General features: G+C 40.0%; 1 protein-coding gene across 2 annotated transcripts in view; it reads right to left on the bottom strand.

Annotated features, from left to right (window-relative positions):
• hectd3 (HECT domain E3 ubiquitin protein ligase 3) overlaps positions 1 to 15,451 on the bottom strand; it is a 46,738-nt gene that overhangs the window by 23,799 nt on the left and 7,488 nt on the right. For both annotated transcript variants that reach the window (XM_033028734.1, XM_033028736.1), the window contains exons 4-12: positions 14,482 to 14,574; positions 11,912 to 12,047; positions 9,690 to 9,805; positions 7,619 to 7,732; positions 6,975 to 7,057; positions 6,381 to 6,546; positions 5,363 to 5,444; positions 3,020 to 3,202; positions 1,547 to 1,599 (exon numbers count right to left, since the gene is read on the bottom strand). In XM_033028734.1, the coding sequence (XP_032884625.1) occupies positions 1,547 to 1,599; positions 3,020 to 3,202; positions 5,363 to 5,444; positions 6,381 to 6,546; positions 6,975 to 7,057; positions 7,619 to 7,732; positions 9,690 to 9,805; positions 11,912 to 12,047; positions 14,482 to 14,574 (1,026 nt within the window). The remainder of the gene's footprint in view (positions 1 to 1,546; positions 1,600 to 3,019; positions 3,203 to 5,362; positions 5,445 to 6,380; positions 6,547 to 6,974; positions 7,058 to 7,618; positions 7,733 to 9,689; positions 9,806 to 11,911; positions 12,048 to 14,481; positions 14,575 to 15,451) is intronic.

The following is a 15,451-nucleotide window of genomic DNA, read 5'->3' as shown; positions in this document are numbered from 1 at the left end:
CTACCCAAATGCACTCTGTGCATTCAGAACCTAGCTTATCTTTCACAAATATTACTTTTTGATTTCAAATTAAAGTTGACATCCCACCATCTTTTCATACCTGCCTGTCCTTAAAAGTCAAACAACCCGAATTCCCTGCTTTGATTGTTTTGTATTCAATTTATTGTCATTATCTCATATTAGAGACAACAAAATGAATTACCTTGATCACCTTGCAATCACACAACCATAATAGTGATCAGATAGTTCTCATTCATTTCTACGTGCTGATAATGCATCTCCTTATGTGTGCAGTAAGTTAAAAGTTTGCCTTTTAGTCATTTTTAAGCAGCTTGCCTTTTATTGTAAAATGGTCCTATTTGCTTCTTGCCCTTGATTTCCATGAATTTGGTTTTTCTATGCTATTGCTCTTTCTTTCATCTCTGTCCCATGTTTCTCTCTCCCTGGACATCATTCTTAGATCACCAGGCTTCCGCATTCTGTTTAAAGCCGCCCAAACACCACCCCAGAAAAACCTAGCACAGTATGGAAAATATTAGCATGTTAGCTTAATTGCCCAACATCACAACTCAACACCTATAATGGCCTTATTCAAACAATATATAGTTGAACTGTCATCACTGCAATAAAATGCTTTCTAATTATGTTGAATGCAGAGATCCATTAGCAGGGGATAAAACTGTTACAATGGGTGCTAAAGGAGATTCTAATTACTGTTGAAGCACATTCCTACCAAATGCAAAATACACATTTTAGATAATTTAGTTACTTTAACTACTCAGCACTATTTATTTTCTTTAAAATTCTTTGTCAATAAACAACTGTTTGACAAAATTGCTCTTTATTTGGTTGCTTAGAAATGTTCAGTCATCAAAAGCTAATGAGATTCCAATTGTTTTGCCTTCTTCTTTAGTTTAGATTAGAGATACAGCATGGAGACAGGTCGCCCCACCAAATCCACACCAACCATCAATCATCTTTTCACACTAGTTCTATGTTATTCTACTTTCTTATCCACTCCCTACGCATTAGCAGCAGTTGTTGAAAAAAGGAGGCCAATTAACCCTACAAATATGCTCATCTCTTAGAAGAGGGAGAAAACCAGAGCACAGAGGAAAACAATGGAGTCATAGGGAGAACGTGCAAACTCCACATTGAGAGCACTCAAGGTCAGAATGAATCTGGGTCTCTGGAGTCTACTTTAATTTAATAGTTTACCAATAAGGAAGAAGATTAATGAGTGATAAGAAAACAGTCTAAATCGTCATGCTCTAGCAAATTAATATAGCAAATAATCAAACAAAGCAAAATCAATACTTTGCATGCCTTTAAGATCCTTAAGAAGTAACACAGCAATCGGTAAGTAGTAGTAGAGCACAAACTAAAAAGAAATAAAAACAAAGGGATGAAATAAACAGAACTTAATGATGCAATTGTAATTTGGAAATGCATCCAAAATATGGCCCAAGGCAGAATAAAACCTACCATTAGAAAAATCCTAGCTCAAGTTTAATTTTCTGAAAATTCCCAAATGAACATACAGTACCTGTAATCTAAAGGTTTATCGCACTTGTCCGAAGGCTTCAGCCCCTCAAACATCTACAAAACAGATAGTGAACACATTGGAATTTAGTAGAGTCTCAATAGAATGTATTCATAGTTGTCTGCATTTAATTAGTGAATAAAATAGGCAATCAAAAATCAATTCAGTTGTTAATATGCTGCTTCAATCAGACTTTTGCCCCTCACTGAGAACCATTTACATGTCTTCAGCTGTACTCTTTACACTTTGTATAATGGAAACAAGCAATTGCCAAAGATCACAACCTCAATCTCGGTGTGTCCTCACCACTTGCAAATAGGTTGAAGACACGCACCCCAGAATATCTAATGGCCGGGCCCCAGCCATGTTGCTGCATTCTGCAACGGGCTTTGGATAGTTGCCTTCATGGAGGCAAACCAAAATGCTGACATTGATAAGGCTGAATCAAGTTAAAAATATAAGAAGATATTAAATTGGTTCATGGGCTAGCTTACAGCTTATATTTAGTCTCAAATGAGGCTTTTCTCCAGTAGATTAATACAGAAAGGCAAGTTTAGGTTTGCCTCAGGTTGCTGTGTATTGAGATAATGAATAACTATAACATTTGTCTACAAAGTGACGAGAGAGGAAGCAGAGAAGAAGCTAGATTGATCTCACTAAGGGGTAATGACAAATGGCTGATGTCTTTGATATGTAAAATGCCTTGCACCAAATGTCCGATGTCTGTGAGGGGAGGAAGTGATGAGAGAGGAAACTAGATTGATCTAAGGGGTATTAACCAATGGCCAATGTCTTTAATATGTAAGATATCTTGTACCATATGACAAAATGCATTTGATGTGATGCATTCTGTAGAAATCTTTATTTCATGTACCTCTGACCATGACTAATGTTTGTGGAATGTGCTAAGGTGACAAAAAAACATTATATAATACGATGTAATTCTGTTGTTCGAAGAAGTGGACTGAGGACAGTGAAGTGTCTGTATTGCTCACTTGACTGGAGTACTTTACCACTTCTATCGGCTGATAATAAGTAAAGTAAATGGCCTCCTCCTGCACCTATTTTCTATATGTTTAAGTTAATATCAATCATAAAAGTAACGCTTGCTAGGAAATCTTCTTCATAAGGAACAAAATTCGTAATGTGAAACACTTTGTAGTTGTAGCAGAGACTGAGACACATGAGAGCAGGATGAAAAAACGAAGGCAACGAAAGCTGTGGGAGCACGCGTGCGTGCGTTCGCGCGTGCACAACTGATCCGGCCTGCATGAAGTCGCATTTTGCCCAATCCGGCCTGTGACCTAAAATGGGTTTAACACCCCTGCAATAAATCATTGGAAAGAAATCCCAGAAAATAAATGTAAGATTTAACTTACTTCCTCACAAATGCAACAATTTCCTGAGGTAACACACTTATAGATTTCCAAAATCCTTGTACATGCAAGCAAATTGTTTTGGATTATTTTGACATACCTGTGAGAACACAGCATTTTTACAAGAGGGATCAAGGGAAGGGTTGTTACGATGCTCCATGGCTACCCGTCGATTTATGTAGAGTTTTGGCATGTTGTTGGGTTTGTTCGTTTCTGAATCCTTGAGGCACTGTGCAATAAGAGCAGTGCGCCGTTTTGAAAGTAGGAGGAACTGCTTGATGTGCTAGAAGGCAAAAAAAGGTGCTTTAGTCAATCTGTTGGCCGGGATTTCGCAATCGCCAGTGAAGGATTGGGTCTCACTTTGCATTCACTTTACTGACAGCTGCAAAGTCTTTTGTAACTTTAGAATGGCTTGCTCTAATATGATGCCCGAGTCACGCTTTCTAGGGGGCATCAATGAGCTGTACTACAACTCTCCAACAAAACACAGATTCAGATTAACATATTGTCATATACACCAGTGTGCATTGAAATTTCTTGCCCATATGAAGCTCGCACGGTAAACAGTATACAATGACAAATGCAAAAGAGATGAATGGTGCAAAGATCGTTGTACAGTCTGAAACAGTGCAAAATATATGAAAGCACAATAATGGAATAAATGAATGAGGTAGAGTAGAGAGTACATGGCAGCACCTCCAAGAAAGGGGTGTGAAAGTGGCGATTGGTTCAGGGTCCAATAGCAGAGGGGATGAAGCTGTTCTTAATTCTAGATGTCTGGGCTCCTGTATCTTTTCCCAAAAGGTAGAGGATAGAAAAGTTCCCAGGGTGGCATCCTTGATGATACTTCCAAGTATAATTCTTCCCGTGTTACCTTGGCATTGGCTTGGGGTTCATATATAGGCTGACAAGATGGTAGAGATGCATTCCTCAAAGATAAAAGGGATTGCATTTTATGATTAGGTATTCTAGGTTAGGGGAGCAGAACTAAGCCAAGACCACCACACCAATGCATCATGAAGTATTGATTAAAAGCAGACACTGCTGCATTTCCCTTGCCCGAGGGTTCGGTACAATAAATGGAGAAACCCTCAGGTTGCGTAGCAAGGTCAGGCAAATCATTAGTGAGACATGTTTCAGTGAAAGGAAGAACACAGCAGTTTCTGATCTCCCTTTAAAACATATGCTGAAGGTGTGCTCTCAGTATGGCCTTGATTATGACATTAAGTATAACGCTAAGAAAAGCCGCATAATGGTAATTAGAAGCGCTGAGGACAGGGAATCAACTTTTCCGACCTTTTATTTGTCAGACAGTCCTCTTGCTGTGTGTGAGGAAATTAAATACTTAGGTCATGTCATATCTGATGACTGGAAGGATGACAAAGACCTCTACCGACAGCGCTGTAAAATTTAATTTATCTTCAAGCCAACATGCTTATAAGGAAGTTTTATATGTGCTCTGATTCTGTGAAGTGTTCCCTGTTCAGAACCTACATCACACCGTTATATACTGCTCAATTGTGGTCTAATTATAAGAAAAAGAGTATGCAGAGGCTTAAGGTTGCATACAATGATGCAATGAGGTTGCTACTTCGTGTCCCTAGGTGGCATAGTGCCAGTCAATTGTTTGTGTCCACTAGAGTGCCAACCTGTGAGGCACTCTTAAGACAGCTGATGTTTAGTTTTATGTGTCGCCTGGACGTCAGAGAACCACATAATTGAAGCCCTAGTCAGCCCTCTGAAAAGCTGCTATAGATTCACTTCTAGGCTAAGACGGCATTGGTGCAATAGCTTATATATATTTTAGGCTAATATGCAATTTTTTAATGTATCTTTGTAATTCTTTGTACTGTTTGATGTGTTATATGGACCTGTGTCTGAAATAAAGCTTTAATAATAACAATATTGAAGAATTCTCATTAAGACATGCAAAATCTAAACCAGAAGCTATTATGCAGGAGGTACGTTTGGTATAAACAAGAGGAATTAAGACTGGGTATGTGAATAGGATTGAGACCAAAAAAGGGGCAGAAATTAAAAAACAACTTTAATTTGCAACACAAGTAATTTTTGAAAGAACAGGAGGAACAACAAATCAGCCATTTATCAGGGTGTTTATTGGTGGTAAGGTAAAAGATTAGATATGGGGCACTGAATGAAGAATGCAGGAAAGGATTATTTAATCATATGAGACTTAAATGGAGGGAATGGAGCAATGCATTGGAAACTAGTATTCAGATCCCCACAAGTTTAGCCCATTATTTGTTTGATTTTTGTGAATGACCTACTCCTGCTTTTATTTATATAATTTTTAAGATCAAATCATATTTGGACTATTGAACAGTTTCGGGCAATCTCTTAAAAGATTTAGAGGGCATACTCGTCAGAATTACACCAAAAATGCAAGGGCAGGTTGGCTTATATTTCAAGCTGAACAGCTCACCTTCAAATGACCAAATGATCCCACAGTGTGGTCCCAGGCTGGCACCAGATGGTGAATAAGGCGGTCCAGGAGTTTAAGGAATCTAGGCAAGAAAATATTTCAATTAATATGGACAAAGAAGATAGTCACATTATTATAATTAAGCTAGTGAAAATTAAACACTCAAGCATAATTAATAAAAAATTATAGAGCAGAATTCTATCCACCCCCTGTATTAATTACATTTCTATTCAGTCTAATGCTATTCCAAATTTACTCAGACCTTTGCTTGGAGTTACCTTTGCCAAGTTAAATTCCAATAACCCATTATTTGATGCCTGGAAATCCCAAAGGTTTGGCATCTGACTCACTCATTTATATACATAGTACACATCACCCGCAGACCAACTATCCATAGATCCATGTACTTGGCTGTCAATTGTTGGGAGCGTGAGCTGATTCGACTTACATTGTGGCTTTATTTAGTTTTTTTTGGTATTAGAGATACAGGATGGAACCAGGTCTTTCGGCCTACAGAGTCTATGCTGACCAGCCATCACCCGTACACTAGTTCTATCCTAAACACTAGGGACAATTTAGATAAGTCAATTGACCTACAAACTCGCGGAGATGGGAAGAAACCGGAGCACCCGCAGAAAACCCACGGCGTCACAGGGAGAACGTACAAACTCCGCACAGAGAGCATCTGTAGTCAGGGTCGAACATGGGTCGCTGGCGCTGTAAAGTAACAATTCTACCGCTGCGCCACTGTGCCACCCTCATATTAGGTTGGAAATGGGACGTTGGTGCCACTAAATCAGCCAAAGGATTAAATCTTGTCCCACGGTCACCTACATCCTAGCATCCCACCCAAGATGCAAATAGTTCTGTGACCTTAAGCCATCTGACTAGCACAACCTTTATCAGTATTCCGTTCACTACATTTATTTGTAATACAAATATATCGTAATTCCTTGAATGGAAAACTGTACATCTGTGTACTCTCCTATTAGGAGGAAGCAAAAGTACAGGTATATACCTGTGGATAACCACTGCTCTTCTATATAACATGTCAGGGTCATGCCCCTCGAGACGTGGATAACGAACCAGGTTTGCTGATTGAAACATATCAATGTTTAATCCCAAGTCTCTCTCCCTTGAGGATCTGATCTTGAGGCCATGTAGTCGGACATCTATCCCTCCATCTGTTGGGAAATATTGAAGATGTTACAAATATACAGCAGATACAAATATTGACCTGATTTACAGTGGGAAAAAAACCTCGCTGAATGACTGACTTTTAAAGTGCAATGTATAAGTGCAATTAAAATGACTATGTATAAACACTGCTGTAATTTCTACATGGCGAAACCAAAATGTATAAAAATGGCCTTTATTAAAATCTGACAATGTGCACTTTAACCACGTGAGATTTGTTTCTATTACAAATCTCAAATTGTGGAGTACAGAGGCAAATAAATAAATGATGGGTCTTTGTCCCAAACATTATGTAGGGCACTCTATATTCCCTTATCCATTTCCCTCTCATTGGAGATTGTTTCATCACCCAATGATTGTTTCATTACCAAAGATAATTTGCCACTACAATCACTTTCCTCACTGAAGAACTTACCTATGCATTCTGGAATGCGAACTTCAATTATAGGAAGATGTACCGTCATGTCCTCAAGAACACACAGGTCACCAACTAAAGTTCTGGAAGAAAGAGAGAATAAAAAAAATACTAGCTGGTAACAATGTTTCATTGTTAGTCCCACCCCCATTATCTGAAGTGATTTAGAAAATTGAAACAATTATCATTTAAAAAATGCGTGAAGTTACTAAAATAGAAACATTGGTTTTTAAATTTCATTCTACTGTGATTATTACTGAAAATCTTAAATCCAAAATTACCTTAAAAAAAGCCTATTACGCTGTAAATATTAAGTACAATCTATTTAACAAGACATCTAACTTATGTTTGGGTCAAATGTTATCCCTCTGACTGACTTGGTATGCAATTACTTTAGAAACCCCATGCATCGGTTAATTCAAATGAGAGACGTGGAGAATGAAGATTTTAACTTATCTGGAATATCCCAGAATTGGAGATATGATGGAGATCAGGCAATGGGCAGAAACCACGCAGAAGACATTAGAATAATATAGCAGAATTTGCTGCATTACCTGAAATGTGCTTGTTTTAATGGTAGCAAAATTTAAAAAATGTTAATTTAGTTAGGAATATAATTTTGCATTACAATCTTCTATACGTACTCATCAACAGCGATATCATTTAACTTCTTTAAATTATCACGTTCACCACCATATACTTGAATTTTCTTTGGCATGTAGTTGTCATCCGTTGCATCTACTGAGACAAATAGCTTTCTGCAAGAAAGAGAGCAGATATATTCCATTAATTACACTAAGTAATCCCTTGGTATTTTACTCATGTAACAGCTGTTTAGGATAATTCAGTTACACAAAAGTGTCTATTTTCTAATTAACTTAAGCTGCATATTCAAATAGAGACTAATTTGCTTATATTAGCAATATGATGCTGATTAAATCATTAATTTATCTTCTGTACATCCCAAAGTCTTCCTTATCTGTATATTTTCTGATTTCAAAAGAAAAATGGTTCCTGTCTTTCAATTTAACAATTTCTTCCCCATACTTTAAATGATAGTCCAAGGAACGTCTGAAATTATGAACACCGAAATATGATTCACAACAAGAATGTCAGGCCATGGAACAATAAACAGGGTCAGATTGAAAATAATGATGAGGCGCCAGGGCCGCCACACGATTCGGAGACCCGCCTTTTTTTAATTTTTATTTTATTTCCGTCTTTTTTTTATTTTTAGTGTGTGTTAAAAGTTTGTGTAAATGTTCTCTGGTTTGTTTAATGTGGGGGGAGGGAGAGGGTGTCGTTTAGTTGTTTAGTTTCTTACCTTGCCGGAGATGCAATTTTTTTCAGGATTGCATCTCCGGTCGCTCTGCGACCTACCATCGATGGAGCTGGAGGCCTCCTCGGACTTACTTGAGCCCCACCGCGGGGCGTGGACTTAACATCGGAGCTGATCCCTTGCCTGGGATCGCTCCAACTGCCGCCTGCGGACTTACCATCAAGAGCTCGCAGTCTTGGGAGAGGCTAGTCGTGAGCTCCAACGACATAGAGGCTCGACCAGCCCCGACCCGGGGTCCGATCGCCGGCGCGGGGGAGCTGTCATCCTCCCGATGCAGGACCTGATCGTTCCCGATGCGGAGGGCCCAAACACCGCCGGCTACGGGAGTCAAGATCGTCCCGTCAACGGAGGGCCATTCTGGTGGATGTTTATGTTAAAATGCATTTTATGTGTTCCGTTGCCTTTTATTTGTATGACTGACTTGTCAAATGAAATTCCTCGTATACTAATAATAGGCTAATAAAGTATTATTGTGATTGTGATTGACAACATAATCCTACTGCCTGTAAATTTGTGGGAAATTTCAAGGGGTAGAGCTAAAATACAGATGATATTTAGACCAGTTTTAAAAATGAACAAATGTGATTTGGTTTAGCATAGGTTTTGACCTAGAATTGTTGGAAAGGAAGAGTTGTGGGGAATGGGAGAGGAGCACAGAGAAAAAAGACAAGAGGACATAGAAGGTACCACATAATCAATAATAAATGAGAATACTGTATCTAGAGTACAATTTGTAAGATGCATAGGGTAATTCATATACGGTGAATGCACAAATTATTTTTCCCAGGGTAAGAGAATCATGAACCAGAGAGCATAGGTGTACAATGAAATAGGAAAGATTTCATCGGAACCTGAGGGGCAACCTTTTCACAGAGAGGATGGTGGATATAGGAAATGAGTTTCTGGAGGAAGCAGTTGAGCCAGATATAATAACAACATTGAAAAGTATTTAAGACAGATACATACGTTGGAAAGGTTATGGACCAAAATACAGGCAAATAGGATGCTTAGATGGGGCAACTTGGTCAGCATGAATGAATTAGCCCAAAGGGCCTGTTTCCACGGTGTATGACTCAAATGAAGGCAGAGAGCTCAAAAAAAAAAAACAGGAAGAAGAATTAAGTGATAAAACTAAAAACAAAATTGAAAAACATTCAATTGCACCAGGTCTAATGATATTTCTAAATTCCATATATTTAAATATCGTTTTATTCCTTTGGATTGCCACAGGCACATAATCTAAATATTTTTCTATTTGAAATTATGCATGTTCACTTATCAAACTTATTGTGCATTTTACTGCATATTAGGCATGGGATTATTAGACCATGAAACTGTTAAATCTAGAAATCAACTTAATACTTAAATTTTCATACTTGATAATGATGCCTTTCTTCATGTGCAATCGAATCCAGTGATGGCCCTGACTCCCCTCACTCTCCCAGAATGTGTCATTGTCTCCATCAGTTAAACACCACACATTTGCTTCATCCTGATAAGTATAAGAGTATCAGACATAAAACCGTTAAATGTTGGATTCAGAAAGATGCTTTCATCCAGTCAGAACTTATTCAAACTTTAAATCACAGGATGGCTAACAGCTTAAAGCCTTCAACCAGTTTATGAAAATCCAATTTTGAATTTGATTCATTTCAAACATTTCAATATTGTGAAAAGCATTTGTTCACATTTTGTAATCATGAGATATGCTATAAAGAGCTTCATAAAGTATCTTGTAGGTATGAAAATAATTCATTGAAAATAAATAATTGAGGCTTGCTCATTAGCAGATGAGTTTCCATGATGTGTGTGGAAGCCTTCCCCTTCAAATGCCCAGCCTAGCTAATCTTTTATTCTAATTGTGTGCAGTTTTGGTCCCCTAATTTATTGTGTGCAGTTTTGGTCCCCTAATTTGAGGAAGGACATTCTCGCTATTGAGGGAGTGCAGCGTAGGTTTACAAGGTTAATTCCCGGGATGGCGGGACTGTCATATGCTGAGAGAATTGAGCAGCTGGGTTTGTACACTCTGGAGTTTAGAAGGATAAGAGGGGATCTCATTGAAACATATAATATTGTTAAGGGCTTGGACACATTAGAGACAGGAAACATGTTCCCGATGTTGGGGGAGTCCAGAACCAGGGGCCAAAGTTTGAGAATAAGGAGTAGGCCATTTAGAACGGAGACGAGGAACCACTTTTTCTCACAGAGAGTGGTAAGTCTGTGAAATTCTCTGCCTCAGAGGGCGGTGGAGCAGGTTCTCTGGAAGCTTTCAAGAGAGAGCTAGATAGGGCTCTTAAAAATAGCAGTCAGGGGATATGGGGAGAAGGCAGGAACGGGGTACTGATTGGGGATGATCAGCCATGTTAACATTGAATGGCGGTTCTGGCTCAAAAGGCCAAATGGCCTACTCCTGCACCTATTGTCTATTGTGCAATACACATGGTCTTTGTTTTACTTCCAACATATTCGCTTCAACATCACCCAAGTCTGAGCTTCAGAAAAGCACTTCCATTTACACAATCCATTGTTTATAACTATTTCTAGACAAGTAAACATTTACATGCCAATGCTGAAAACTGAAAAAGACCATTCAGCCCTTAGAGCCTGTACTGCCATTCAATATGATCACCATTGATTAACTTTCCCAGTATCATATTTCCACTCTCTCCCCATACTTCTTGATGCCTTTGGTGTCTAGAAATCTATTGACATTTTCTTAAATGTCTCCAGTGTTTTGGCCTTCATCCATCCTCCACAATTTATGTTCCATCTATTTGAAGAAATGTCTTCATAGTCCTAATGTTTCACCCCACATTCCAAGTCTGTGATCCCTAATTCTAGAGACCCCTGGTCAGGGAAAATGCGCACACTCACACACACGCGCGCGAGGCTTCGGAGGCTCAATCCAGCGCTAAAAGCAGCTCAACTCTGCCTGTCTCACCGGGTTAACTACAGCCCTGCCTGGACTGACTGGACACCAGCGCTGCTTTTCGCAATATTTCCCGCAAGTCCAGGAAGGGTTGTAAGCTCACCTGGCGGGACAGACAGTTAGCTGGGTTTAGCGCTGTTTCTCTGCGCTGGCCCGACTGACAGCCGACCAAAGATCCTATAGCGGAGGATCTTTGCTGCCAACCTCTCTGGCCACCCGCGGAGGGGGGGTTACTCGGGAGGGGACAGGACAGCGCCGGAGAGCCGGCTGGGATCGATCCTGGCTGCGGATGAAGCGCAGGTCTGTGCCACGTCTCCCTCCTCCAATCATCGCGCTCTATCCTCAGTCCCACCCCCCCCCCCCCAACTCCTCCCTCCTCCAATCATCGCGCTGAATCATGTCCCGCCCCATTGCCTGCCGACCGACGTCTCTCTCCTCCAATCGGCGCCCTCGATCGGATTTTAAAATCCGGATTACAAAAATTTGGGGGGGATGTCCCCCACCTCTCAAAACATGGAGGGGACGTGTCCTCTCTGGCCCCCCCCCCCCGGGTTTTCCACCCCTGCTGGGGAAGAAAGAAAGCAGGTCTATCTTTTTAAACATGCTCTCATATGAAGCAGTGCCTGTAAAGATTATGTCAATGGGCACCATACTAAGGCAAGAACTTACCGAGAAAGAAGAAGCATCTATGCTGTCAACTAGATGCTTGACACTGCCTAAGTTTTCATCCTCCTTCCCTATGCGGTCGAAGAAGTAATGTACTAAGTCTTCATCGCACTCGAATGTCCAGGTGGGAGGGACAGACCTATACCCAACGACAAAGTGCTTCAATTAGATTCCTACTAGAGCTTGCTACATAAACAAAACATTAGGCATAGAAGAGCTTCTGTATACAAGCTCTCCACAGAATACACTTCCAATCTAATCAGCAATTTGCTGACAGGCAGTAAAAAGATGCAGGGCACTTGCAGAACAATTAAATCTAAGAATGTGGCACTCCCGGATCTTTCCATGAACTTTCCAGGGAGGTGGGCGCTAGCCTGGAAGGCAGCTCACTCTCTTGTTCTGAAATTCTGTGACATTGCCAAATGGAAAGAGAGAAAGTAAAGAAAAAGTTAAGAGACTTAGACAAGCCAGAGAAGAATTTCAGGGATAGACTTTGGTCAAAGGATTAAAAACCCCTTTTACTACGCTAACCATCTGGGCTCCAATGTATCCAGCAAAGATGTAACCAAAAATAATATTTTTGCAATTACTTCTTCAGTCTGACTCGGTGATAGGTGCGTAATATGGCAGGCCTAATGACAGCAGTAAAATAAACCATGTGCAAACAGCACATCATTAGATTGTAAGCAGTACTGTATGCCCGCACAGTCAATGAATTCTTAACTTCTCTGGAGCAAGTCTCGTCTTCATCATGGAAATTTGCATTATTTTCAGGTCAATGTTTAGTTTAGTTTAGAGATACAGTGTGGAAACAGGCCCTTCGGCGCACCGGGTCCGCACCACCAGTGATGACCGCAAATTAACATTACCCTACACACACACTAGGGACATTTTACATTTATACCAAGCCAATTAACCTACAAACCTGTACGTCTTTGGAGTGTGGGAGGAAACTAAAGATCTCGGAGAAAACCCACGCGGTCATGGGGTGAACGTACAAACTCCGTACAGACAGCACCCGCAGTCGGGAATGAACCTGGGTCTCTGGCGCTGCAAGGCCGCAACTCTACCACTACGCCCCCATGCCTATCTTGCTAGATTACGCATTTATCACCGAGTCAGACGTAAGAAGTAATTACAAAAATATTAACGATTTAGATGAAGGAATTAAATGTAACATCTCCCAGTTTGCGGATGACACAAAGTTGGGTGGCAGTGTGAGCTGCGAGGAGATGCTATTAAGTTGCAGGGTGTCTTGGATAGGTTGGGTGAATGGATAGATGCATGGCAGATGCAGTATAATGTGAATAAATGTGAGGTTATCCACTTTGGTGGCAAGAACAAGGCGGCAGATTATTATCGGAGTAGTGTCAGATTAGGAAAAGGGGAGGTGCAACGAGACCTGGGTGTACTTGTACATCAGTCACTGAAAGTAAGCATGCAGGTACAGCAGGCAGTGACGAAAGCTAATGGCATGTTGGCCTTCATAGCAAGAGGATTTGAGTATAGAGGTTCTACTGCAGTTGCTCGGGGCCCTGGTGAAACCACACCTGTATTGTGTGCAGTTTTGGTCTCCTAATTTGAGGAAGGACATTCTTGTTATTAAGGGAGCGCGGCGCATGTTCACCAGGTTAATTCCCGGGATGGCTGGACTGACATATGATGAAATAATTGGTCGACTGGGTTTGTATTCATTGGAATTTAGAAGGATGAGAGGATATCTAATAGAAACATATACAATTCTTATTGGATTAGACAGGGTAGATGCAGGAAACATGTTCCCGATGTTGGGGGAGTCCAGAACCAATGGTCACAGTTTAAGAATAAGGGGTAGGCCATTTAGTCCTGAGTTGAGGAAAAACCTTTTCACCCAAAAGAGTTGGGAATCTGTGGAATTCTCTGCCACAGGAGGCAGTGGAGACAAATTCACTAGATGTTTTAAAGAGAGAGTTAGATATAGCTCTTACGGCTAACGGAATCAAGGGACATGAGGAAAAAGTAGCAACGGGATACTGATTTTAGATGATCAGCCACGATCATGTTGAATGGTGGTGCTGGCTCGAAGGGCCGAATGGCCAACTCCTGCATCTATGTTTCTATCTAAGATAGTGACTGTCTTATTTTCCATGGGATTCCACAGCAACAACTGTATGGATTCCTGCCCGTGTACCCATTTCCTCCCATATCTCAAAGATGTAGCGAATGGCTACTGTAAATTATTCTTTCATGAAGGTAATCAGAAAAAAAGTGAAATGTGAGTCAAAGGGAACAAGGAAAAATGAGTTTGAAAGTCTCAGGGAAATAATAGGAAGAGTGGGACTGATGGAATGGAATCGTTCTCAAGGGAGCCAGCATAGTCTCAATAGGACAAATGGCTTCCTTCTGCACAGGACTAAATAAATAATAATCAGGGCATGCAAGAGTTCAAAATAATACCTGCCCTGGTAGATGCTGAAATTTAGCTGTGCATTGTAGTTTACATTTGCATTCCAACAGATCAACTTACAGCAGCATTGAAAATCATGAACTGTAACTTAGCAGGACACAAATAGACGCTCTAACTATATACCTACCTTAGTTTGTGCACTGCGGCATCATCCCTGGCAGCTACCTTGGGTTTTGCACCCAGATGTAAAGAATATTGTGCATCAACCACTTGCTCCCATCTAAACCAAAAAAACAAACATATAATAATCAGAATAGTTGTCTAAAGCTATTATTACAGATGATCATAAATAGTTCACAGATTATGCTTTACATGGAAGAAAAGTTTAAAATGTCATGATGAGTAATCGGTTTAGGAATAGTTTCTTAGAGGAACTTAAAAAATGTACAGGTTTCGACATTCATTATTGCCATTTGATTAACGTTTGTTAGGAAACGGTTGAAAATAATAATATGCAGAGATTGAAGAGTATCAAATTCCTTCATAAACATCCAGAAATACAGGCCTTTCATCCCCTCAGATAATCAGCAGGTATTTATGTACAGCAGCATGGTCCACACAACAGGAAATTCCTGTTCATTGTTAAGAGGTTTACTGGTTGCAGGCGAGAAGTAGAAAGACATGCATTAAAAAACAACTTGCATTTAAATAATTTCTAAATGTCTTACTTATTTTTAAATCTTCACAAATTTTGCAATAGAATTGGCAGGTTTTAAAATATTGTACTTAATGGAAATCTAGTAACTGTATTTAATGTGTCCTCAAGGTGGAGTCAGTGGATCAGACCAAAGGCTGAAAAAGGAGAGGGTTAATGCTAATTCAACCATGAGATCTTTAAGTATTCCTTACAGGGGATGAACGTTAACTTATCAAAACACCAGACGTAATAATACGTCCCTGTGGTAGATGGGACCTGCAGGAAAAAAAGTCAGAAAAAACAAATACATTAACAAACTAGCAGGCTACCCACCAGTCATATTTTCACCAATCAAGTCGTACACTCTGTAATTTCTCTCAGAATATTTTTGCCCATGTAGCTTGCTTTCTTAAGAGGGTAAAATCTACTTCTTACCCTCTCTGACCATGATTTAATTTGT

Source organism: Amblyraja radiata, chromosome 10 (genome assembly GCF_010909765.2).
Source record: "Amblyraja radiata isolate CabotCenter1 chromosome 10, sAmbRad1.1.pri, whole genome shotgun sequence".
NCBI classification, from domain to species: domain Eukaryota; kingdom Metazoa; phylum Chordata; class Chondrichthyes; order Rajiformes; family Rajidae; genus Amblyraja; species Amblyraja radiata.
Note: the sequence above shows the minus strand (reverse complement) of the source record. Positions and strands in the feature narration are given on the sequence as shown.